At 40.8% G+C, this 26,141-nt stretch overlaps 2 protein-coding genes across 5 annotated transcripts in view; one reads left to right on the top strand and one right to left on the bottom strand.

Annotated features, from left to right (window-relative positions):
* The window catches only part of ZNF157 (zinc finger protein 157), an 86,695-nt gene extending 78,607 nt beyond the window's left edge, over positions 1–8,088 (top strand). For 2 of the 4 annotated variants that reach the window (XM_049871309.1, XM_049871310.1), the window contains 3 exons: positions 2,906–3,032; positions 3,320–3,415; positions 4,329–8,088. In XM_049871309.1, the coding sequence (XP_049727266.1) occupies positions 2,906–3,032; positions 3,320–3,415; positions 4,329–5,371 (1,266 nt within the window). In that variant the 3' untranslated portion in view covers positions 5,372–8,088. Of the gene's footprint in view, positions 1–2,892; positions 3,033–3,319; positions 3,416–4,328 lie in introns of all 4 variants that reach the window. The other 2 variants (XM_049871308.1, XM_049871311.1) reach the window with 2 other exon arrangements.
* Positions 8,089–13,090: 5,002 nt separating this feature from the next.
* On the bottom strand, positions 13,091–25,667 carry LOC126068785 (stathmin-like). Its single transcript, XM_049871488.1, has 2 exons — positions 25,661–25,667; positions 13,091–13,770 (listed from the first exon to the last, which is right to left on the bottom strand). The coding sequence occupies exons 1-2, from the start codon at positions 25,665–25,667 to the stop codon at positions 13,217–13,219; spliced, it is 561 nt and encodes a 186-aa protein (XP_049727445.1). The 3' UTR covers positions 13,091–13,216.
* Positions 25,668–26,141: the final 474 nt, after the last annotated feature.

The following is a 26,141-nucleotide window of genomic DNA, read 5'->3' as shown; positions in this document are numbered from 1 at the left end:
TGACATTAACATAACGGAAGAAAAACCATTATTTCCAAACAGGTTTACATTCACAAGTACAGGGGTTAGGACTTCAACATAACTTTTTAGGGGGCACAATTCATTTCGTAACAAATGCCTTGATCCAAGTAAGGCATTGCCCTTTGTTGAGGAGATCTGTGGGTCAAGTCCCATCTTCAAAGTTCAGGCAGTCTACAAATCTGCATTGGGTATTCCTTCCTGCTTGTGTAGTGCCTCACCATGTGGGGACATGTACTTAACTAGGGCCTTCTCTGGTCTTGATTGTGCACAGATTTCTAGTTCCCCAGAAATATGTTGGGACTTTTCCAGTAGAATTTCACTCAGTCATTACCAGAAGCAAAACTTAGGCTCCTTGTACCTCCTTGGATTCTCGTGATTGTGAAATTGATGGAGTATGTCCTAGAGTCTTTAGCAGAATGAGTGCATCCGTATATACTTTCAGAGACTTGGCAGAGTTTAATTTAGCCTTTGCACAGGAATGCTTGGCTGGGTAAGGAAATCTAGGTTTACAATCCTCCTGTCTCGTTACATTGTTGACATTTCTTGTTTGTCTTCTAGTGTTTGGTTTTCTTTATTGTTGAGGTTAGACATTTCATCAGATTGTGTCTAATTATCTGTTGTTTTTTTAATAAAATTTCCTGCCTCAGCGCCCACACATTTTGAATCTTTCTGATCTGAAGAGTCACGCATCTCTTTGCTTAGTGATATTTTCTGTTATTTCTGTGATTATTCTTCCCTTCTATCCCCTGTGTTCTGTCTGGGAATTCCTTTCATAATGATATCGCCTCTCCTGGATATGTCTTCTTATATGTATACTATATCTACATTATAGTAGTAGATTTGTACAGTTTTTATTTTCTGTGTCCATTTGGTTTTCAAGCTCTATAATGAGGTTTTTCCCCCCAAAGCCCAACAGTCACATTTTCAATTTCTTGGTCTCTGGTGGTTCCTTCTCATAGCAGAATATTCTCTTTTTATGCAGGCAATATATTTTTTTAATGTAATTGAGAGTATTATTTAGTATTTTAAAGGTTTTCTTCTATTTCTTGTGCAGTAGAGGAAGATGTAGGCAGCCTGTGGGGACCCACTTCAATTCCTGCAGCGAGGGTGACTTATACTGGGGTGAGAGCTCTGTAGTTTGTTATATTAAAAAGTCGTTGTAAAAGAAAATCCACATCTGGTATGGAGGCCCGTCTTTATTTTTCACTGCATCCTACTTCTCTCTTTGGCTGCATGGTCCATACTCTTGAGTTCTTGAAGCAGTTGCCCCTTTATGGAGAGAGTGCTTACCTTCAGTTTTCATCCCAGCTGGCTGCTGTGTCCATCCACTGTGGGGATCCCCGAGAGGTGCTCTGACTCTTTCCATCTATTATCCAGTTTTTTCTCTTCCATTTATGGCTTGTGTATTCCCTCACTGTCCCCTTCATCTCTTTGTTGCTGATGACTCCAAAGCTAGAGATCTTACTTAGAGGAAACCTGTTACCTTTGCCCAGTTATATGTTTGTATTTGCTGTGACTTCTGCTTTATCTGATGTGCTTTATATCATCTGAAATCACTGAGAATTTGTAGTCTACTCTTCCTGCACTCCACTGTTATGCATTTTTTGTTCATTTTCCATTTTTCCCAACTATCTTTTCAAGATAGGAGGAGGTAAATGTATTTGCTCTATCAGCCAACTTAAACCAGAAACTGTCCCCCCTCTTATTTTCCAAGACTCCACGCTTTCCTGGTTCTATTCCTACCATTCAGAACATTGCTTTTTAATCTTCATGGCATATTGGTGTCCCTTCAGACCCTGTATGTGGTGCTTCCCTCAAACTCTGCTCTCTCTCAGTCATTCAATTTCTTTGGATGACTTTAGCTAGTACTGAAATACTCTTGTCTTCCAAACCTTGATTTCTATCCTAGCCCTCTGTCCTGAGCTCTCTCCTGAGCTCCAGATGTCTTGCCAGTGGGACATCTCTATCAGTATGCTCCATAAACACTCCAGTGCAGGTCCAAGATCTATCTCAATTTCCTCTTCTGCCAAACTCACTGCCTTTTCTGTTTTGCTAATCTCAGTATATGGCATCAGCCTCAACTCAGCTGCTGATGCAGTTACCCTGGGATTAATACTCTCTTCCTTTTTCCCCACTCAAAAGGACTTCTGTATAAATTATAAATATAAACATATTATGGGGATAGTCAGAAAATGTTCTGATGGTATAAGGAATCAAGTATTTTGGAGACCAATGATCTATAGAAAAAAAAATTAAATCCCTCCACTGCCTGCCCCCTGAATGTTACTGAATATCTTTTATCTCATATCCTGAAGCGCTAGTCTCCTGTCATACTGTGCTGTATGTACTTAGCATGTCTGTTTCATGTCTTTCTGCCTTTTCTTATGCTGTTGCCCCATATTCATGAGGGAAATGATATTCTTGTATAAATAGTCAAAGCTCTACTTCCAATCTAATAACACATAAAGCGGAATTCACTTCCATCCCTTGTGAAACTCCAGAGCCCACTGGTCACATGTCAAGCATAGCTCCTGTAACACCTTATCACAGGTATGTGTTCATATTCAAGTATCCTTACCAGGGTATAAGCTCCTTTAGAACAAGCACTGTGTCTTACCCATTTTCACTTCCCTAGCACTTGGGTAGGTCCAAGCACATAGTGTCAACTCAGTAGTCTAGTTAGTCTTTTCTTCATGAATTAAGAAATTGACATACTAGCAGGGCTTTTCTGTCTCCTTCCCCCAAAGTATATCAAGCAAGACACAGTTGGGTGTCCAGTGTAACTTCTTCAGGTGAACTCTCAACAGTGCTCTATGAGAGAGAATTAGTTCCCACACATCTTTTCCATGTCTCCCATTCTGATCATTGCAGATTGTTGTTACAGGGATCAGTGTCATTCGAGGACGTGGCTGTGGATTTTACCCGGCAGGAGTGGCATGGACTAGATCCTGCTCAGAGGATTATGCACAAGGATGTGATGCTGGAGAACTACAGCAACCTGGCATCTGTGGGTGAGGATTATTGTCCATGTAACTCCTGGTAGCATGTGTTTCTTTCTTGGTTCCAGTAATGTGTGGAGTTTCTGTAGAGTTTGATGATATTTTAATTTCAGATTCAAGGGTCATAGATGATTGATCAGTTTGAGGCACCAGGAAGAATGTTTGTGTTCTCACTTCCCCAGTGAAAGGTTAAATGGGCCCCTTTCCCTGTACAGCTCTTGAAGATGTAGTTCCTCTTCCATTATAAGTCCTAAAGCTAGGCAACTTGGCCCATGTCCTGTTCCATTTCTCATTAACAGGCCTCTGCGTGGCCAAACCAGAGATGATCTTCAAGTTGGAGCAAGGGGAAGAGCTGTGGATATTAGAGGAGGAATCTTCAGGGCATAATTACTCAGGTGAGTGAGCAAGAACCAGGCACATAGAAAATAGGGAGGGGAAATAAGACCCGGGAAATTCACGTCAAAGGTTATCCTTGTAAAATGTCAGGAATCTCTTTTGAGAGACCCTAGCTCTTTGAAAATCGCTGAAGGACAGAAGCTATGTTCAGATACCGAAATTACACATTCTATTATCACTCTCACACTTAAATGCTCTCTGATTTTATCTTGAGTTTTGTAGGGAATTTACCACTCTCACCTGTCCCTACCTGTCTCATCTTAGACATTTATTCTTAATTAGTCTCTCTTTTTAGTGTTCTCATCTGCCTTCCTTCCCTCCATTGCCTTGGATGCTTTCTGTTATCAGGCATTCATTTGTGTGTTTAGTTATCTAACAAATCTTAAAGGAGTGTCAACTATATGTTGGTTACATTCTAGGTGTGGGGATCCAGCAGTGAATAAAATAATATTTCTGTTTTCCTGGAGTTTGCAAGTTTAGGGAGGGAAAGAAAAAATAAATAATATATTTGGTGCTGAAAAGAAAACTAATGCAAGGTAAGAAGGATAGACAATGATGGTGTATGTGCTTTTAGGTAATGTGGGTCAGGAAGATGCTTTGGTGAGGTTAACGTTAGGGCACAAACATCAATGAAGTGAGAGAGACAAAGCCACGTAGATTCTGAGTATTCTGGATAGAGCACAAGTGCCAAACCTAGTCATAGTGGTATATCGTGGGAATAGCAAGGAGGCCAGTGTGGCTTGAGGGGCGTGAGAGAGGGTGAGAGTGTTGAGGTGATACCAGAGAGTCAGCAGGGGACCAAATTATGTAAAGTTTTATAGACTGTATTAAGAACTTTAAATTTATACTGTGACAAGGCAAGCCATTGCTGGGTTTTGCGTGAAAGTGACATGATCTAATTTGTTTTTAAAGGCTCTCTCTCACTGCTATGTGGCAACAATTCTGTTGGGGGAAATGCCCTTTTGCTTGATAAGGACCTTCAGCATCAGAAGATAAAAACTTTGGATCAGACTGTTGAATATAATGGATATGGGAAAGTCTTTCGTAAGAAAACAGACTTTGTTAGACATAAGAGAACGCACATAGGAGAAAAAAACTTTGAATGTCATGAATGTGGGAAAACTTACTGCAGGAAATCAAACCTTGTTGAACACCTGAGACTACACACTGGGGAGAGACCCTATGAATGTGGTGAATGTGGAAAAACCTTCAGTGCAAGATCATACCTCATCGCTCATCGCAAAACTCACACAGGGGAAAAGGCTTTTAAATGTAATGAATGTGGGAAATCTTTTGCCAGGAAGTCACGACTTATCCTACATCAGAGAACACACACAGGAGAGAGACCCTATGAATGCAACGAATGTAAAAAAACCTTTTCCGAAAAGGCAACCCTCACAGTTCATCAGAGAGTGCACACGGGGGAGAAACCCTATGAATGTAGTGAATGTGGAAAAAACTTCCGTACAAAGAATTCCCTAACTCAACATCAAAGGATTCACACAGGCGAGAAACCCTATGAATGTGATGAATGTGGGAAAAACTTCCGTGCGAAGAATTCCCTAACTCATCATGAAAGGATTCACACAGGCGAGAAACCCTATAAATGTAGTGAATGTGGGAAATTCTTTAGACTGAAGATGACTCTCAGTAATCATCAGAGAACTCATACGGGTGAAAAACCCTATCAGTGTCATGAATGTGGGAAGTCTTTCAGGGTGCATTCGTCTCTTGGTATACATCAGAGAATTCACACAGGAGAGAAGCCTTATGAATGTAATGAGTGTGGTAATGCTTTCTATGTTAAATCACGCCTCATTGAACATCAAAGAATGCATTCAGGAGAAAAACCCTACAAGTGTAGTGAATGTGGGAAAATCTTCAGTGTGAAGAAATCCCTTTGTCAACACCAGAGAACTCATACAGGAGAGAAACCTTATGAATGTAATGCATGAGGAAATGCCTTCTATGTGAAAGTATGCCTCATTGAACATCAGTGAATTCACACAGGAGAGAGACCCTTTGAATGTCAAGATGTGGGAAAGGCTTTTGCCGGAGAGCACACCTCACAGAACATCAGAGAACTCACATCAACCAGTCCTTACCTTGTAAAATTGAGAAAGCCTCTACTTGAAGACTCCTTTTACCATTTGATCAAGCCCGTTGGGGCATCTGGTCACGAGGGCACACAGAGTACACCTGTAACAATTTGGCACCTACTTTGGTAGAAAAAGTCTGAGCCCCGCAGGGGATAGCTCACTGTTTTCATTTGGATTTCCCTAAATAGTGGTGAAATTGCCCATCTTCTTATCTGTTGATTGGCTATTTCGGTTTTTTGCTCTTGCTCATTGACCAATGATATCCTTTGCTCATTGTTTTTTAACCGGTTGTTTATCCTATAGTTCTTGGTTTAAATGCTGTTGTTGGTTTGTATGCTTTTAACATATGAGGATATAAAAATCCTTAGTGATGTGTGTTGCCGATACTCTCTCCCAGACTGTGGCTTGTTCTTTGTTAACTCTTTTCTTCTACTGAAGTTTTGTATTATCAATTTCAAGGTGATAGTATTCTCCTATACTTTTCTCTGAAGTATAATGTGAAGTCTGCAATATATAATCCTTTGCTGTCTTTCTAAAAGTTTACATAAATGGCATCACACTATGTTTAAAGTTCTGCAAGTTGCTGCTTTCTGGTAATTTTATCTTTCTAAGATCTATCCATGTTGACAAATATAGGTCTGGTTTTTTCATTTATCTCTCCATTCCCCTGGTTAAGGACATTTGTAGTGTTTCTATGTTTAGTGTCTAAACCTATAAGTGGAACTGAAGGGTGTAGGCAATGTGCCAGTTCTTAAGCTACTGTCTCCTAGTTCCAAACCCACCCTTCTATACTGTGCTTTGTGATGTTGGGGCTGTGACTCTACAATTTACATTTCTGTCCTGCCAGCTGTTCTCTGTTCTGCCTTTCCAATAAGACATACCAGAGATAATCTTTGAGGCTGGAGAAGGAAGAAGACACTTGCTTTGTTTTCCTTCCTGTTTATTTGAGTGTCAGCCCAGCACTGCTTCTTCACTTGGGCAGTGCATTTCCTTGCTATATCAGCAGTTTAATCCAGTTTGTAGTTTTCCAGCACTCACAGAACCAGCCTTATGGTACCCTATGCCCCTCAGAGTCAATAGCGTCAGCAGGCTAGTACCACTTCCTTAGAGTCCTGAGTCCTGGCCACATGGGACCCCTCCTTGACCCTTCTCGGCTGCTATCTGAAAGGTCAGTGGTTCGAACCTACCAGCTGCTCTGTGGGAAAAAGATGTGACAGTCAGCTTCCATAAAGATTACAGCCTTGGAAGCTGTATGGAACAGTTCTACTCTGTTCTGTAGGGTCGCTATGAGTTGGAATTGACTTGATGGCAGTGGGTTTGGGTTTTGGTTTTCCAGTTTTTTCCCTTTATTATCCTAGCCTGGCTACTTCTTCGGTTCCTGCCTCCATTTTAGTGTCCTCTTTCTGTCTTTTCAGTTACATGCTTAACAATTTCATGTTGTAGTTAGTTGCCATTGAGTCAATTCCAACTCATGGAGACCCCATATGTTACAGAGTGGAACTTCTCCATAGGGTTTTCTTGGCTGTAATAGCAGAAGCAGATCCTCAGGCCTATCTTGCCCAGTATCACTGGGTGGGTTTGAACCACTTGCCTTTAGGTTAGCAGTTGAGCGTAAACCATTTGTACCACTTACTTCTCTTTTTTTTTTTTTTAATAATTTTTCTTGTGCTTTAAGTGAAAGCTTACAAACCAAGTCAGTCTCTCACACAAAAACCCATATACACCTTGCTACACACTCCCAATTACTCTCCCCCCTAATGAGACAGCCTGCTCTCTCCCTCCACTCTTTCCCTTCGTGTTCTTTTCACCAGCTTCTAACCCCCTCCACTCTCTCTTCTCCCCTCCAGGCAGGAGATGCCAACATAGTCTCAAGTGTCCACCTGATCCAAGAAGCTCACTCCTCACCAGCAGCCTTCTCCAACCCATTGTCCAGTCTAATCCATGTCTGAAGAGTTGGCTTCAGGAATGGTTCCTGTCTTGGGCCAACAGAAGGTCTGGGGGGCCATGAGCACCGGGGTCCTTCCAGTCTCAGTCAGACCATTAAGCCTGGTCTTATGAGAATTTGGGGTCTGCATCCCACTGCTCTCCTGCTCCCTCAGGGGTTCTCTGTTGTGTTCCCTGTCAGGGCAGTCATTGGTTGTAGCCAGGCACCATCTAGTTCTTCTGGTCTCAGGATGATGTAGTCTCTGGTTCATGTGGGCCTTTCTGTCTCTTGGGCTCGTAATCACCTTGTGTCCTTGGTGTTCTTCATTCTCCTTTGATTCAGGTAGGTTGAGACCAATTGATGCGTCTTAGATGGCTGCTTGCTAGCGTTTAAGACCCCAGACGCCACTCTTCAAAGTGGGATGCAGAATTTTTTCTTAATAGATTTTATTATGTCAATTGACTTAGATGTCCCCTGAAACTATGGTTCCCAAACCCCTGCCCCTGCTACACTGGCCTTCGAAGCATCCAGTTTATTCAGGAAACTTCTTTGCTTTTGGTTTAGTCCAATTGTGCTGACCTCCTCTGTACTGTGTGCTGTCTTTCCCTTCACCTAAAGTAGTTCTTATCTACCATCTAATTAGTGAATACCCCTCTCCCACCCTCCCTCCCTCCCCCAACTCGTAACCACAAAAGAATGTTTTCTTAGTTTAAACTATTTCTCGAGTTCTTATAATAGTGGTCTTATACAATATTTGTCCTTTTGCAACTGACTGATTTCACTCAGCATAATGCCTTCCAGGTTCCTCCACGTTATAAAATGTTTCACAGATTCCTCACTGTTCTTAATCGATGCATAGTATTCCATTGTGTGTGAATATACCATAATTTATCCATTCATCTTTTGATGGGCACCTTGGTTATTTCCAGGTTTTTGCTATTGTAAACAGTGCTGCAGTAAACAGGATGTGCATATATCTGTTCGTGTAAAGGTTCTTATTTCTCTAGGATATATTCCAAGGAGTGGGATTTCTGGGTTGTATGGTAGTTCTATTTCTAGCTTTTTAAGGAAGCGCCAAATCGATTTCCAAAGTGGTTGTACCATTTGACATTCCCACTAGCAGTGTAGAAGTGTTCCAGTCTCTCCATAGCCTCTCCAACATTTATTATTTTGTGTTTTTTGGATTAATGCCAGCTTTGTTGGAGTGAGATGAAATCTCATTGTAGTTTTGATCTGCATTTCTCTAATGGCTAATGATTGTGAACATTTCCTCATATATCTGTTAGCTACCTGAATGTCTTCTTCAGTGAAGTGTCTATTCATATCTTTTGCCCATTTTTTAATTGGGTTATTTGTCTTTTTGCAGTATTATGTAGATTTTAGAGATCAGGAGCTGATCAGAAATGTCATAGCTAAAAACTTTTTCCCAGTCTGTAGGTAGTCTTTTTACTCTTTTGGTGAAGTCTTTGGATGAGCATAAGTGTTTGATTTTTAGGAGCTCCCAGTTATCTAGTTTTTCTTCTACGTTCTTTATTATGTTTTCTATACTGTTTATGCCATGTATTAGGGCTCCTAACATTGTCCCTAATTTTTCTTCCATGATCTTTATCGTTTTAGATTTTATATTTAGGTCTTTGATCCATTTTGAGTTAGTTTTTGTGCGTGGAGTGAGGTATGGGTCTTGTTTCACTTTTTTGCAGATGGATATCCAGTTATGCCAGAACCATTTGTTAAAAAGACTGTCTTTTCCCCATTGAACTATTTTGAGGCCTTTGTCAAATATCAGCTGCTCATATGTGGATGGATTTATGTCTGGATTCTCAATTCTGTTCCATTGGTCCATGTATCTGTTGTTGTACCAGTACCAGGCTGTTTTGACTACTGTGGCGGTATAATAGGTTCTAAAATCAGGTAAAGTAAGGCCTCCCACTTTGTTCTTCTTTTTCAGTAATGCCTTATTTATCTGGGTCCTCTTTCCCTTCCGTATGAAATTGGTCATTTGTTTCTCCATCTCATTAAAGAATGTCCTTGGGATTTGGATCGGAATTGCATTAAATCTATAGATGGCTTTTGGTAGAATGGACATTTTTATAACGTTAAGCCTTCCTATCCATGAGCAAGGCATGTTTTTCCACTTATGTAGGTCTCTTGCAGAAGTGTTTTGTAGTTTTCCTTGTATAAGTCTTTTACACCTCTGGTAAGATTTGTTCCTAAGTATTTTATCTTCTCAGGGGCTACTGTAAATGGTATTGATTTGGTGATTTCCTCTTCGATGTTCTTTTTGTTGGTATAGAGAAATCCAACTGATTTTTGTATGTTTATCTTGTATCCCCGTCCTCTGCTGAACTCTTCTATTATTTTCAGTAGTTTTCTGGAGGATTCCTTAGGGTTTTCTGTGTATAAGATCATGTCATCTGCAAATAGAGATACTTTTACTTCTTCCTTGCCAATCTGGATGCCCTTTATTTCTTTATCTACCCCAATTGCTCTGGTTAGGACCTCCAACACAATGTCAAATAAGAGTGGTGATAAAGGGCATCCTTGTCTGGTTCCCGATCTCAGTGGGAATCCTTTCAGGCTCTCTCCATTTAGGGTGATGTTGGCTGTTGGCTTTGTATAAATGCCCTTTATTATGTTGAGGAATTTTCCTTCTATTCCTACTTTGCTGACAGTTTTTATCATGGATGGGTGTTGTACTTTGTCAAATGCCTTTTCTGCATCAATTGGTAAAGTCATGCGATTCTTGTCTTTTGTTTTATTTATTTATGTGGTGGATTACATTAATTATTTTTTTTTAATGTTGAACCATCCCTGTATACCTGGTATGAATCCCACTTTTTCGTGGTGAATTATTTTTTTGATACGTTGTTGCATTCTATTGGCTAGAATTTTGTTGAGGATTTTTGCATCTACATTCATGATGGATATAGGTCTGTAATTTTCTTGTGGTGTCTTTACCTAGTTTTGTTATCAGGGATATGGTGGCTTCATAGAATGAGTTTGGTAGTATTCCGTCCTTTTCTATGGTCTGAAATACCTTTAGTACTATTGGTGTTAACTCTTCTGTGAAAGTTTAGTTGAAATCTGTAGGGAAGCCATCCGGACCAGGGCTTTTTTTTGTTGGGAGTTTTTTGATTACCTTTTCAATCTCTTCTTTTGTTATGGGTCTATTTAGTTGTTCTACCTCTGTTTGTGTTAGTTTAGGTAGGTAGTGTGTTTCTAGGAATTCATCCTTTTGTGCTAGGTTTTCAAATTTGTTAGAGTACAATGTTTCATAGCAATCCAATATGATTCTTTTAATTTCAGTTGGGTCTGTTGTAATGTCGCCCATCTCATTTCTTATTCGGGTTGTTTGCTTCCTCTCCTGTTTTTCTTTTGTCAGTTTGGCTGGTGGTTTATCAATTTTGTTGATTTTTTTCAAAGAACCAGCTTTTGGTCTTGTTCATTCTTTCAATTGTTTTTCTGTTGTCTATTTCATTTAGTTCAGCTCTAATTCTTATTATTTGTTTTCTTCTGGTTCCTGTGTGTTTCTTTTGTTTTTGTTTTTCTATTTGTTCAAGTTTTAGGGATAATTCTTTTATTTTGGGCCCTTCTTCTTTTTGTATGTGTGCATTTATTGATATAAATTGGCCTTTGAGCACTGCTTTTGCTGTGTCCCAAAGGTTCTGATAGGAAGTGTTTTCATTCTCATTGGACTTTATGAATTTCTTTCTTCCACCCTTAATGTCTTCTATAATCTGCCTTTTTTGAGCAGGGTATTGTTCCGTGTCCAAGCATTTGATTTCTTTTCCCTGCTTTTCCTGTTATTGATTTCCGCTTTTTTGGCCTTATGGTCAGAGAAGATGCTTTGTAATATTTCAATGTTTTGGATTCTTCTAAGGCTTTTTTTTTTAAGGCTTGCTTTATGACCTAATATGTGGTCTATTCTAGAGAATGTTCCCTGTGCAGTAGAAAAGAAAGTATATTTGGCTGCTGTTGGGTGGAGTGTTCTGTATATGTCTACGAGGTCATGTTGGTTTTTTGTGGCATTTAGATCTTCCGGGTCTTTACTGAGCTTCTCTCTGGGTGTCTTGTCCTTTGCCGAAAGTGGTGTGTTTAAGTCTCCTACTATGATTGTGGAGCTGTCTGTTTCACTTTTCAAGGGTGATAGAGTTTGTGTATCTTGCAGCCCTGTTATTGGGTGCATAAATATTTAATATGGTTATATCTTCTTGGTGTATTGTCCCTTTAATCATTATATAGTGTCTTTCCTTATCCTTTCTGATGGATTTAACTTTAAAGTCTGTTTTGTCAGAAATTAATATTGCCACTCCTGCCTTTTTTGATTGTTGTTTGCTTGATATATTTTTTCCATCCTTTGAGTTTTTGTTTGTTTGTGTCTCTAAGTCTAAGGTGTGTCTCTTGTAGGCATCATATAGACAGATATTGTTTTTTAATCCTTTCTGGCATTGTTTGTCTCTTTTTTGGTGCATTTAGTCCATGTACATTCAGCGTAATTATGGATAGGTATGAATTTAGTGCTGCCATTTTGATGCCTTTTTTTGTATGTTGTTAAGTTTCTTTTTCCCCACTTAATTTTATGTGCTGAGCAGATTATCTTTATATATTGTCCTTTCTTTATATTTGTTGTTGTTGATTTTGTTTCTGCTGAGTCTCTATTTTTTTCTTGTAGTTTATTTTGATGAGTAGGATAGTTTGTCTCCTTTGTGGTTACCTTATTATTATACCCCAATTTTTCTAAATTTAAACCGGACTTTTACTTTTTTGTATCGCCGTATCTTCCTCTCCATATGGAAGGTCTATGATTACATTAATATTTTCTTCTTTTATATAATAACATCGTTGTTACCCGGTTTTGAGCTATTTTTTTTTTTTTATCATCTTTGTTTTTTTGGATTTCCCTGTCTGGGTTGACTTCTGGTTGCCCTGCCCAGTGTTCTAGTCTTTGGTTGATACCTGATATTATTGATTTTCTAACCAAAGAAATCCCTCTAGTATTTCTTGTAGTTTCGTTTTTGTTTTTTTTTCCACAAATTCCTTAAACTTGTGTTTATCTGGAAATGTCCTAATTTCTCCTTCATATTTGAGAGACAGTTTTGCTGGATATATGATTCCTGGTAAGGAATTTTTTTCTTTCAATTTTTTAAATATGTCATCCCGTTGCCTCCTTGCCTGCATGGTCTTTGCCGAGTAGTCTGAGGTTATTCTTATTGGCTCTCCTTTGTAGGTGACTTCATGTATCCCCCACTGCTCTTATAGTTCTCTGTTTATCTTTGGTTTTGGCAAGTTTGATTATAATATGTCTGAGTGACTTTCTTTTTTTTTTTTTTCACCAACAGCACAGTGCAGTTTTATTAACCATTCAAGTACAGTAGCATCTGGTAAAATTGGGACAGAACTGGGATTTAAAAGTGAACAGATATTCAGTATCTAACGGTTTTGAAAGAAGCCACTACATACTCTTTTCACAAACATGTTTCCGTGGAGCCAGTACGGTACTAGCCATTAACCCAGCACACCAAGTGTACTGAAGTAGAAAAGATGCAACAAGAAAAATAGCTACATTAGAAAGACTTCAACACTTTAGAAAAAGAGTAAAACACTTTTCAAGTCTCCCCTTGAGCCCCTAAAAGAACATCATACAGCCTGGATCTACCTATACAGTCCTACATCAGCTTCTAGAATATTTGTCAGGAGGGAAAAAAAAATGACACTGGCCAGTACAGTCTTTGGATATTTAGGAAGGGGAAGGGGAGAAAGCCAGTTCTCAGAACAAATTAGTCAGCTTCAGCCTCATCAGCAGGATCTTTGGATTCTTTGTTCTTCCGCACTTCTTCAATGTGCTTGTCCTTTTCTCGCAAACGCTCCAGTTTGGCAGCCATCTGTGCCTCTCGGTTCTCTTTGTTGGCTTCCATTTTGTGGGTCAGTTTCTCTTCCGCCATTTTACTGAAGTTGTTGTTCTCTTCTATTGCTTTCTGAAGCACTTCTTTCTCGTGCTCTCGTTTTTCAGCAAGCTGCTTCAAGACCTCAGCTTCATGAGACTTGCGTCTTTCTTCAGCAGCTTCTAATTTCTTCTGAATTTCCTCCAGGGAAAGGTCCTTCTTCTTCGGAGGGGAAAGGGGGAATTCTGGGACAGACTCTTTTGAACGAGGGCTGAGTATCACCTCAAAGGCCTGGCCTGAGGCCCGCTTCTCCAGTTCTTTCACCTGGATATCAGAAGAAGCCCTGGTGAACAGAAGAGACTGGCAGTGTATTCTATGCAATCCACTGATAAGGAAAACCCTGCTCGATCCGAGCCACCTGGCCACACTCTGTGACTTTCTTTTAAGATCTACCTTATGTGGAGTTCGATGAGTATCTTAGATAGATATCTTCTTATCTTTCACAGTATCAGGGAAGTTTTCTGCCAAAAAATCCTCAAAAATTCTCTGTGTATTTTCTGCTATCCCTCCCTTTTCTGGTACTCCAATCACTCGTAGGTTATTTCTCTTGATACAGTCCCGCATGATTCTTAAGGTTTATTCATGTTTAAAAATTTTTTATCTGATTTTTCTTCAGATATATTAGTGCCAAGTGATTTGTCTTCGAGTTCAGAAATTCTGGCTTCTACTTGCCCAATTCTGCTTCTCTGACTGTCTGTTGAGTTGTCTACTTCTGTAATTTTATTGTTAATCTTCTGAATTTCTGTTTGCTGTCTGTCTATGGATTTTTCCAGTTTATTAAACTTTTCATTATGTTCCTGAATAATTTTTCTAATTTCTTCAATTGCTTTATCTGTATGTTCCTTGGCTTGTTCTGGGTATTTCCTGATTTCCTTTGTGATTTCTTGAGTTGTTCTATATATTAAACTTTTGTATTCTGGCTCTGGTAATTCCAGGAATGCACTTTTATCTAGAAGATCCCTGGATTCTTTGTTTTGAGAGTTTGTTGAGGTGATCATAGTCTGTTTCTTTATGTGACTTGATATTGACTGTTGTCTCCAAGCCATCTATAAGTTATCGTATTAGTTTATGCTTGCTTACTGTGTCGTAGCTTCTTGCTTTTTTTTGTTTTGATATACCCAAATGGGTTGCTTGAGCTAGCTTGTTTGATTATTTTCACCTTTGGAGCTCTGACGTCCTATCCTCAGATGGCTAGAGCGGTTTTCAGGTATATTAGTCTAGGAGTCCATTCACTTTTCTTGTATGAATTCAGCTCATGTTTCCAGGTAGCTGATCATCAAGAGTGTGGTACAAGCTTAGTCCTACAGTCTAAGAGGGGCAAGGGTGATTGGCATATATACCGGTATCTGATTGCAGCAGGGGTCATGCTCTGAACAAGGCATGGGGCTGTGGACTGACTCCCAAGTGTCTCTGAGGGAAGCACGTCCCTGTTCCCTAGAGTGTGCGAGTAGGTGGGTTCTGCAGACAGACCATCAGCACCCAAAGTTTTTGGTTGTAAGGAGTAGGAGGTACCAGTTATCCTTGGACCCCTGTCGCAGTGGCTGGGTGACCTGAGTGTAGCTACCAGTTCTCAGGTCCCTGATGTAGGTAGGTGAGGACCTTGTTTAATAGACAAAGCAATTCAAGCATCAAACAGCCTCCTCTCCAGCACACAGGTGAAACTGTTGGAGTCTGCCAACAAAAGCCTATTCTCCCAAAATAGGCCCACACAGGTCCATGCAGAGGGGAAATGTGCTCGATGTCAACGGACCGTTTATGCTTGGACAGGAGTCACTTCTGTCATGATCTCCCCCAGTTAGTGGAGCTAGCAAATTATCTTCTCCCCAATTGCAAATTTTTTACTTCCTCAAGGCCGGGAGAATGGCTCTAGGTGCTCAATAGTGTTTATCTCATGCCCAGGGAATTCAGCCGCTGAAGCCGGCTTGGTGGTTGGGGGGGAATGTGTTAAAATATACGCAAGTACTTAGCTTTTGCTGAGAGCGCCGTTCTTCTGTGGTTCCTGAGGTGTGAGTAGGGTATGTGGCTGGCTGCTTTTCCCTGAGGAAACTGCCGCTGAACACTAGTACCAGCCCGCCGCTGCTGCCGCTCCGGGAATGGTGCCTGAGGGCTCCCCACGATCCAGGTCTGGTTACTCCTTTCCGTTTCCAAACAGTGTCTTTCTCCCCCTGCCCCTCAGTTCATTTTCTAAGCTTGCCTTTGACGCTCCGGGCTGCAAGCTTGTCACAAATATACTTGTTTGACTTGTTTTTTTGGGTCTTTGTTGTAGAGAGGGCTCGCCAGAAGCATCTGTCTATTGCGCCATCTTGGCTCCACCTCTCGAAAACCAGGAATCTTGACTGCCAGATCAGTTAGAAGACACTGGCAGTGAAGGAGCCAGTCTTTTTAAGGCTTTAGAAGTTGTTTTGCCCCATGAAGGTAACCTTTACTGAGGCCCGCTGTATGTGGTGATTCCCCCATTGGCCAACACTGCAGTGCGTATGACCCCCAACAGTCTAAGCACATTGTCTGCTGATACTCCATTAGCCACCCCCACAGTGTTTTTGACTTCTATGACATGTCAGTGCGGTGTCTACTAACATTCCATTAGCTTTTAGCAGTCTTTGTCACCCCTTCTAGCGAAGCGCACACTGTCTGCTGACCTAGTATTAGCTCACAACATCTTGTTTTATCACAACCTTTGTTTGCCTCAGCAGAATCTGCTGAACTCAAATCAGCCTAGACACTGTTCCCTCATCTCTTTAGCTATCTCTTAGACATTTTTAGGTGCTGAATGACATTTGAGGATTGATTCTTCTTCTTTTCACCTTGTTTAGGGTCTCTCTGGCTGTCCACCAACTACGAGGACTGTTCCCTGGCCCTTCTGTTTGATAATCTGACTGTTCACATCACTGCAGTGACTGTTCCCTGGTCCCTCTGGCTGTTTTCTAGTGTCCTGGGATGTACCCTCAGCCCTGGGGCTATTCTCTGGAACCTCAGATTTTTCCTGATGTTTCTTGCTGTTCCCCAATACTTGGGATAGTTTACTTTACACTCCCAGTTACCTCAGTCCTGAATATGTTCAGACTTCCCACTGCCTGATCTCCCCAACTGCTTCCAAACCCCAAGGACTGTTGTATACTCTCAGCTTGGCATTAAGCAGAAGTAGGAGTTATAAGTTGCAGGAGGAGCACCCTCATGGAGAAGCAGACCTTACAGAAAAGCTGCCTGCTTCAGAGCCCTGATGTGGGCTCCTGGCAGGATCTGTAGTTTTGGGGTCACTATGTTCCCCAATCACCTTTCTAGAAAATCCATTAAAGAGAGCACCCCCCAGCACTTGGTGTGTTTTATGAGTCTCTGCTTGGGAGAGACTCTGATGACTTGAGAGCAGGTATGTGGGGGTTATAGCCATGTGAGATGTGGAGCATGGGATCCAACTCAGTGGGTAGCCTTGGGAACAACCTTTATCTCATCTGAGCCTCGGTAGTTCTCGCTAAAGAATGGGCATCCCCTACTGGGTTCAGGGATGATTACTTGGCGTATTTGCCTCATAGGTATTTTTAAATGAGAACTCACAGCACTCTCATAACAGTAACAATGTGTAAAATTACTAAGATTGATTTAATTTCTAAGCAGACAGTGTAATGTAATGGTTAAGAACATGAACACTGGAGCCAGATCTATATTCAAATCCTGCCTCTTAATAACTTCTTAGACATGACACTAAAAGCAGAAGATGGAAAAGAATAAATTGATAAATTGAACTTCATCAAAATTAAATACTTTTGTCCTGTAAATGTTACTGTCCAGAAAGTGAAAAGTCAACATACAGAATGAGAGAAAGTATTTCCAAATCATATATCTGATAAGGGATTTGTATCCTAAATATAGAAAGAACTCTTACAACTCAATAATCAAAATATAAATAACGCAATTAAAAATGGGCAAAGGATCTGAATAGACATTTCCCCAAAGAAACTATACGATTGGCCAATAAGCGTATGAAAAAATGTTTGACATCATTAACTATCCGGGAAATGCAAATGAATACCACTTCCCACCCACTAGGATAAAAAAATAGCTATAATTAAACACAAAAAACAAAATGAAACCAAAAAATAGAAAATAACAAGTGTTGACAAGAATGTGGAGAAATTGGAACCCTCTTACAATGCTGTGGGAATGCAAAATGGTGCAGCCACTGTGGAAATCAACTTGGCATTTCCTCAAAAAAATTATAGATAGAGTTACCATATGATCTAGCATTTCTACTCCTAAGTATCTACCCAAGAGAAATTAAAACATATGTCCATACAAAAACTTTTACACAAATACTTATAGCAGTATTTTCATAACAGCTAAAAATTGAAATAAGTCAAATATGTATGTCAACTGAGAAATGGATAAACAAAATGTGATATATATTATCTCTGGATGGTACAGATGGTTAAAGTGCTTGGCTGCTAACCAAAAGGTTGGCAGTTCTAATGTACCCAGAAGTGCCACAGAAGAAAAGCCTGGTGACCTACCAAAAAATCAGCTGTTGGAAACCCCATGGAGCACATTTCTACCCTGACACACATGGGTCACCATGAGTCAGAATCAACTTCACGACAACTGGTTTTATATATATATGTCTGAATATTATCTGGCAATAAAAAGGGATAAAGCATTTATTCAGATATTCTACAACATGGGTGAACTTTGAAAACATTTTAAATGAAACAAACCAGTCACAAAAAACCACATATTGTATGGTTCTATTTATGTGAAATGTCCAAAATGGGCAAAACTGTAGAGACTGAATGTAGATTAAGGTTGTCTAGAGTTGAGGGTGAGGGGAAGTGAGAGGAATGGGGAATGACTGCTAGTAAGTATGGGGGGATGAAAATATTCTAAAATTTTGATTGTGGGGATGGTTGCACAACTCTGAATATATTAAACTTATACACTTTAATGGGTGAATTTTATTATGTATGAATTACATCTCAATAAAGGTACCTAAAAAGAAGAAATTGTGAAAATAAAAAGATTTGAACTAGGTCAGTATTTTTAAAATTTGAGACTTTGTAATTTTTTTAAAGAAAAAAAATTCAATTAGTGCCTGCATAAAATTTTGGGGAAAAACACCCTGTTCCTTCCATGTGCTAGCAGTGTGTCCTTGGGGAAATCAAATTAGTTTTTGCATTGGTAAGATGGGGATAAAAATAATTATTAGCTCATTGGGACAATGTGAATATTAAATTAAGTCATATATGTAAAGTGCTTAGTACAGTGCTAGGCACATAATCAGGTCTCTGTAAATATCAGTATTAATAGTAGTAGTAAAGTAGTAATGGTAAATATAATTTAATTACATTTTATTAAGTAATATTAATGATAAATATCATTAATATTAAGTAATATTAATGATAAATATTATCAATAATGATTATTTACAATATTGCATATCAGGCATGATAATTTACAATATTGGAAATAATGTATAATGTTTGTAGTATTAATTTATTGCACTCCAGCAACCTTAATTTAACTCATGATCATGATAATCTTTCCCAAAGATGACACAAATACTTATGTTTATTTGTACTGTTTTTGTTCTTATTATGATGCTTATACAATACTTCTAGTGTGAAAATCCACCCACTGACAAGTACCAATATTTTCAAAGACTTCTGAGGATAACCCATCATCCAGTGATAACGGTCTCCATTATGAAGTACTCACTGTGGACAAATTGTGTGTTTATAAATCTGTACTATTGCCAGGACTACAAATGAAAACCCACCAAGTCCTTGATAAAGGATTCCTTACTATAGCAAATTTCCTCTTTCACAAATACCTCACTGACAAATACTACTTTATTAATTTTGTATTACTGTGTGACAAATTACCACAAACTTAGCACCCATCTATTAATTTCACAGTTATGTAGGTCAGAAGTCCAGACAGGGTTGGCTGGATTATCTGTTTAAGGGTCTCACACAGGACTGAAATCAAAACTTTGGCAACATTGAACTCTTATCTGGAGGCTCTGCGGAAGAACCTGCTTCCAAACTTATTTGGGTTGTTGGCAGAATTCAGTTCCTCTTGATTCTAGGACTGAGGTCCTGATTTCCTTACTGGATGTCAGCCAATGACTGCTTCCTGTTCCTAGAAGTGAGCCGTATTCCTCACCACATGGCCCTCTTCATTTTCAGAGCCAGGTAGGACACGTCATATTTTCATGGTATGACTGTCTCTGACCTCCTTTTCTGTCACCAGCAAGAGAAAGCTCTTAAAGGGCTCTCATAATTACAATAGGTGCACATGGATAATCTCCCTATCTTAGGTCAACTGATTAGTAACCTTAATTACATCTGCAAGAGTCCTTTTGCTGTATAATGTAGTATAATCATGGAGTGATATCATATTCATGAGTCATGGGGAGGATTTTATACAAGAGTGAAGGTTTGGGGGGGAGTCATTCTTAGAATTCTGCCTACCACAACCACTTTTGAGCTTTCTTCTTATTCAGAAATACCTTGTTGATATATCCCCATTGATGATGCCTGTTGACAAATTTCCCCTTTCATAATCACCCACCCACTGGCAAATCTCTCATTCCTGAACCTGTTGAAAAAAACAAATTGCCCCATTCAAAAAGGCATGTTGTGTTTGTTAAAGTTGTGTGTCAGCTTTCCTGAGCCATGATTCGCGATGCTTTGGCAGTTGTATGAGGTTGTGATCACTTCCATGATAAGATCTGATATGATGTGATCACCTCCATGATGGGATCTGCTGTGAGTAGCCAATCAATTGAAAGGGGGTTTCCTGGGACATGTGGCTTACATCAAATATAAGTGGACATTCTGGGAAGGCTCCTGGGCTTTTGCTCACCCTGGATTCTGTAGCTGGCTCTTGTTTGAACTCCGGTTCTTGGGACTTGAGCTGGCAGCTTACCTGTGGTCTTGCCTGCCAATCTCGGGATTCATCAATTTTCACAGCCTTTGAGCAAGAGCCCTGCTGTCTGATGTGCAAATCTTGGGTTCACCAACCCCTGTGGCTATGTGAATCAGGAGAAGCCTGTATCCTGACCCACAGACTTGGGACATTCCAGCCTCTACTATCGCGTGAGCCATTTCCTTGATATAAATCTGTGTGTGTCTGTGTGTGTGTGTATATATATATACACAGAGTCATTATGCCAAAAAGAAATAGTCAATGTTCAACCATATCAAGAGGTGGCATATGATCAGGAACCGATGGTGCTGAAGGAAGAAGTCCAAGCTGCTCTGAAGGCATTGGCGAGAAACAAGCCTCCAGGAATTGATGGCATATCAATTGAGATGTTTCAACAAACAGATGCAGCACTGGAGGTGCTCAGTCATCTATGAAATATGGAAGACAGCTTCCTGGCCAACTGACTGGAAGAGATCCATATTTATGCCTATTCCCAAGAAAGGTGATCCAACCAAATGTGGAAATTAGAGAACAATATCATTAATATCACACGCAAGCAAAATTTTGCTGAAGATCATTCAAAAATGACTGCAGCAGTGTATCGACAGGAAACTGCCAGAAATTCAGGCCAGTTTCAGAAGAGGATGTGGAACCAGGAATATCATTGCTGATGGCAGATGGATCCTGGCTGAAAGCAGAGAATACCAGAATGATGTTTACCTGTGTTTTATTGACTATGCAAAGGCATTCGACTGTGTGGATCATAACAAATTATGGATAACACTGCGAAGAATGGGAATTCCAGAACACTTAATTGTGCTCATGAGGAACTTTTACACAGATCAAGAGGCAGTTGTTCAGACAGAACAAGGGGATACTGATTGGTTTAAAGTCATGAAAGGTGTGCATCAGGGTTGTATTCTTTCATCGTACCTATTGAATCTGTATGCTGAGCAAATAAGACGAGAAGCTGGACTATCTGAAGAAGAACGGGGCATCAGGATTGGAGGAAGACTCATTTACAACCTGCGTTATGCAGATGACACAACATTGCTTGCTGAAAGGGAAGAGGACTTGAAGCGCTTACTAATGAAGGACAAAGACCACAGCCTTCAGTATGGATTACACCTCAACATAAAAAAGAAAACAAAAATCCTCACAACTGGACCAATGAGCGACATCATGATAAATGGAGAAAAGATTGAAGTTGTCAAGGATTTCATTTTACTTGGATCCACAATCAATAGCCACGGAAGCAGCAGTCAAGAAATCAAAAGACGCATTGCATTGGGTAAATCTCCTGCAAAGGGCCTCTTTAAAGTGTCGAAGAGCAAAGATGTCACCTTGAAGACTAAGGTGCGCCTGACCCAAGCCATGGTATTTTCAATGGCATCATAAGCAGGTGAAAGCTGGACAATGAATAAGGATGACGGAAGAAGAGCTGACGCCTTTGAATTGTGGCATTGGCGAAGAATATTGAATATACTATGGACTGCCAAAAGAACGAACAAATCTGTCTCAGAAGAAGTACAACCAGAATGCTCCTTAGAAGCAAGGATGGGGAGACTGCATCTTACATGCTTTGGACATGTTGTCAGGAGGGATCAGTCCCTGGAGAAGGCCATCATGCTTGGCAGAATACAGGGTCAGCAGAAAAGAGGAAGACCCTCAACAAGGTGGGCTGACACAGTGGCTGTAACAATGAGCTCAAGCATAACAATGATTGTGAGGATGGTTCAGGACTGGGCAGTGTTTCATTCTGTTGTGAATAGGGGTCGCTATGAGTCGGAACCAACTCGACGGCACCTAACAACAATATAAATTTATATGTGTTACTGGTTTTGCTTCTCTAGAGAACCCAGCCTAAGTTATTTGGTACTGAGAGTGGTTCTAGAGAAACGAAATTGTAAGGGTTAGTTTTCTAAATTGGCTCTCAAGTCTGGTTAGTCTTAAAGATGCTGACGACTCTGCTTCCAGTTGTAAAGAAGGTGCTGCAATAAAAACTGGGAAAATATCACCAGCAATAGATCAGGTACTGGTGAAAGGTGAGGCTCTGGGTGATTGCAGGTGTGATACCATTCTACAAATTTGTCATAATGAGAAGCATAATGAAGCTGGTTGGTTGGCCCTACTTTTGATAGAAAATCTGGTAAAAGAAAGAGATGAGCTCAGCACTTCAGACTCAAAGTAAGAGCCACATAAACAACCTCGAAGTTTCCATGTGTGCCTTGAAAGAAAGCCTTATTTCTTGTAGTAACAAAGCTGATATTGCCAAATGCCAAGCACAGAGTGTTCTTGTAAGAACGGCTGAATTACAAGGATGACTCAATTGCCAGCCTTGAGAGGTGTCAGAAGTTAAAGTGACGGCATTGATTGAGAAGAAATGGGAACCTGATGCTTGGGTTGGGGACATATGGACAGATAATCCGGAAGCTGGAGACACTGAGCCCCTAAATTCCATTGAATCACTCCTACCAGCAGAACCAGAGCTCTCACTCCTATCTGAAGAGATTACTGTCTGCTAAAACCATTAATCCTTCCACACCCTTCTGCTGAGATTAACCCAGCTGCCTCTAAAGAGCCTTTGTCCCAGTCATTGCCTGGGGCATCGCCTGAGGCAGATGCTTTATAAGACAATGCTGAATGTTCTCAAAACACTTTGCCACCACAGATTTTGTCTTTGAGACCTATAACTAGACTTAAGTCCCAGCAAGCCCCAAAAGGTGAGGTACAAAGTGGGACCCAGGAGGAGGTATGCTACATTCCAAAAGAACTGCTTGACTTTCCTAATATGTGCAAACAGAAACCTGGGGAATATGTATGGGCATGACTGTTAAGGGTGTGGGATAATGGGGCAGGGAACACAGAGATGGATCAGTCTGAGTTTATTGATATTGTTCCACTAAGCGCAGATTCTTCATGCAGTTTTTTAGCTCAGGAGGTTAGAAGAGGGTCTAATAGTTTATTTGATTGGGTCATTGAAGCATGGATTACACAGTAGCCTACACTAAATCAAGCTGACGTACCAGGCCTGCCGTGGTATACTATAGAAGAGGGTGTTAGATGGCATGTTAGGGTGGATTTATCAGGTTAGACCCACAGACCCACATGTGTAGTGCCCAGAGGACACACCTTTACCACAACTGTGAGGAACAAATTTGTGAAGGAATACCCTACATCTTTGAAGACTGCTGTGATTGCTGGTTTATGTAAGTCAGATTTGACAGTGGAAACTGCCCTAACTGAATTAAGATACCTTACAATGGGCTGATTGGACCCTGTGGTTAAAAAAAAAAACCTGCTGCTGTCGAGTAGTAGGGGCTAAGTGGCAGCACTCAATCAACAAAGACAAAGTGGGCATGGTTACTGTAATGGACAGTGGCATCAAAGCAGTAACCAGAATAGTCTAACTCCTACAGACTTATGGCATTGGTTATTCATTCATGGTGTTCCAGGAGTGAAATAGAAAATCTACTAAATATTTACCTGTACAAGTGGAATTCTAGGTCAAGTGAACAGCAGTCTAACTTGAATTGCCAGAATAGAGAGTCACAGAGCCTCAATCAATTCCCAGACTTGAGTAAGTTTAAAGACCCAATCGCTTGAATAAACGGGAGGCTGGGTCCCCTTAAGGAAGGACTCCGGTACACTGCCAAAAACTTATTCTGTTAATCTTTCTCCCGGCCTGCCCCAAGGAGATCTACAAAAGTGACTGTTCATCAGGGAAAAGGAAATAATCAAACTTTTTGAGGATTACTGGATACCAGCTGTGAACTGACACTAATTCCAGGAGACCCAAAACGTCACTGTGGCCAACCAGGCAGTGGGGACATATGGAGGTGAGGTTATTAATGGAGTCTTAACTCATGTCCGTCTCACAATAGGCCCAGTGAGTTCCTGAACCCATCCTGTTGTGATTTCCCCAGTTCAGGAATGCAGAATTGGAATAGATATACTCAGCAATTGGCAGAACCAAACCCCCACATTGGATCCCTGACAAATGGAGTAAGGGCTATTATGGTAGGAAAAGCCAAGTAGAAGCCATTAAAACTGCCCCTACCTAGGAATATAATAAACCAAAACCAATACCGCGTTTGTGGAGGGATTGCAGAGGTTACTGCCACCATCAAGGAATTGAAGGATGGAGGGGTGGTGATTCCCGCCACATTCCCATTCAACTCACCTGTTTGGGCTGTCACAAAACAAATGGATCTTGGAGAATGACAGTGGATTATCAAAAACTTAACCAGGTGATGATTGCAATTGCAGCTGCCATTCCAGATGAAGTTCCATTGCTTGAGCAAATTAATACCTCTCCTGATACCTGATATGCAGCTGTTGATCTGGCTAATGCCTTTTTCTCCATACCTGTTGTTTTGAAGGACCACCAGAAGCAGGTTGCCTTCAGCTAGCAAGGCCAGCAATACGCCTTCAGTTGCCTACCTCAGAGCTACATCAACTCTCCGGCCCTGTATCATAATTTAGTCTGCAGGGACCTTGATCACCTTTCCCTCCCACAAGACGTCACATTGGTCCATTACATTGATGACATTATGCTGATTGGATACAGTAAGGAAGAAGTGTCAATGACTCTGGACTTATTGGTAAAACATTTGTGTGCTAAAGGTTGGGAAACAATCCTACAAAAATTCAGGCACCTTCCACCTCAGTGAAATTTCTAGGGGTCTAGCAGTGTAGGGCATGTCGAGATATGCATTCTATTATTGCATCTGGCCCCTTCCACAACTAAAAAGGAGGCACAGTGCCTACTGGGCCTCTTTGGATTATGGAGGCAACATATCCCTCATTTGGGTGTGCTACTCTGACCTATTTATGAAGTGACTTGAAAAGCTGCTAGTTTTGAGTGGGGCCCAGAACAAGAGATGGCTCTGCAACAGGTTAAGGCTGCTGTATAAGCCACTCTGCCACTTGGGCCGTAGGATCGGGCTGATCGAATGGTGCTTTAAGTGTCAGTGGCTGATAGAGATGCTGCTGGAGTCTTTGGCAGGCCCCTATTGGTGAATCACAGAGCAAACCCTTAGGATTTGGGAGCAAAGCCCTGTCATCCTCTGCAGATAACTACTCTCCTTTTGAGAAACAGGTTTTGGCTTGTTACTTGGCCTTAGCAGGGACTGAATGCTTAACCATGGGATACCAAGTCACCATGCAGTCTTAAGCCGCCCATCATGAACTGGGTGTTGTCTAATCCCCAGAGTCATAAAGTTGGACGTGCACAGTAGCACTCCATCATTAAATGGAAGTGGTATATTCGAGATTCTGCCCGAGCAGGACCTGAAGGCACAGTTAAGTTGCATGAGGAAGTGGCCCAAATATCCATGGTCTCCAGACCTGTCACATTACCTTCCATCTCCCAGTCTGCTCCTATGGCCTCATTGGGACTTGCTTATGATCAGTTGACTGAGGAAAAGAAAACTCATGCCTCGTTTACAGATGGTTCTGTGTGATATGCATGCACCATCTGAAAGCGGACAGTGGCAGCCCTGCAGCTCCTTTCTGGGACCTTTCTGAAGGACAGCGGTGAAGGGAAATCCTCTCAATGGGCGGAACTTCCAGCAGTGCACCTGGTTGTTGACTTTGGTTGGAAGGAGAAATGGCCAGATGTGTGATTGTATACTGATTCATGGCTCTGGCCAATGGTTTGGCTGGATGGTCAGGGACTTGGAAGGAACGTGGTTGGAAAATTGGAGACAAGGATTTATGGGAAATAGGTATGTGGATAGACCTCTCTGAATGGGTCAAAGCAGTGAACTATGTGTCTCGTGAATGCTCACCAAAGGGTGACCTCAGCAGAGGAGGATTTTAACAATCAAGTGGATAGGAT

This window comes from Elephas maximus, chromosome X, assembly GCF_024166365.1.
Source record: "Elephas maximus indicus isolate mEleMax1 chromosome X, mEleMax1 primary haplotype, whole genome shotgun sequence".
NCBI classification, from domain to species: Eukaryota; Metazoa; Chordata; class Mammalia; order Proboscidea; family Elephantidae; genus Elephas; species Elephas maximus.
This window is presented reverse-complemented; position numbering and strand designations above follow the sequence as displayed.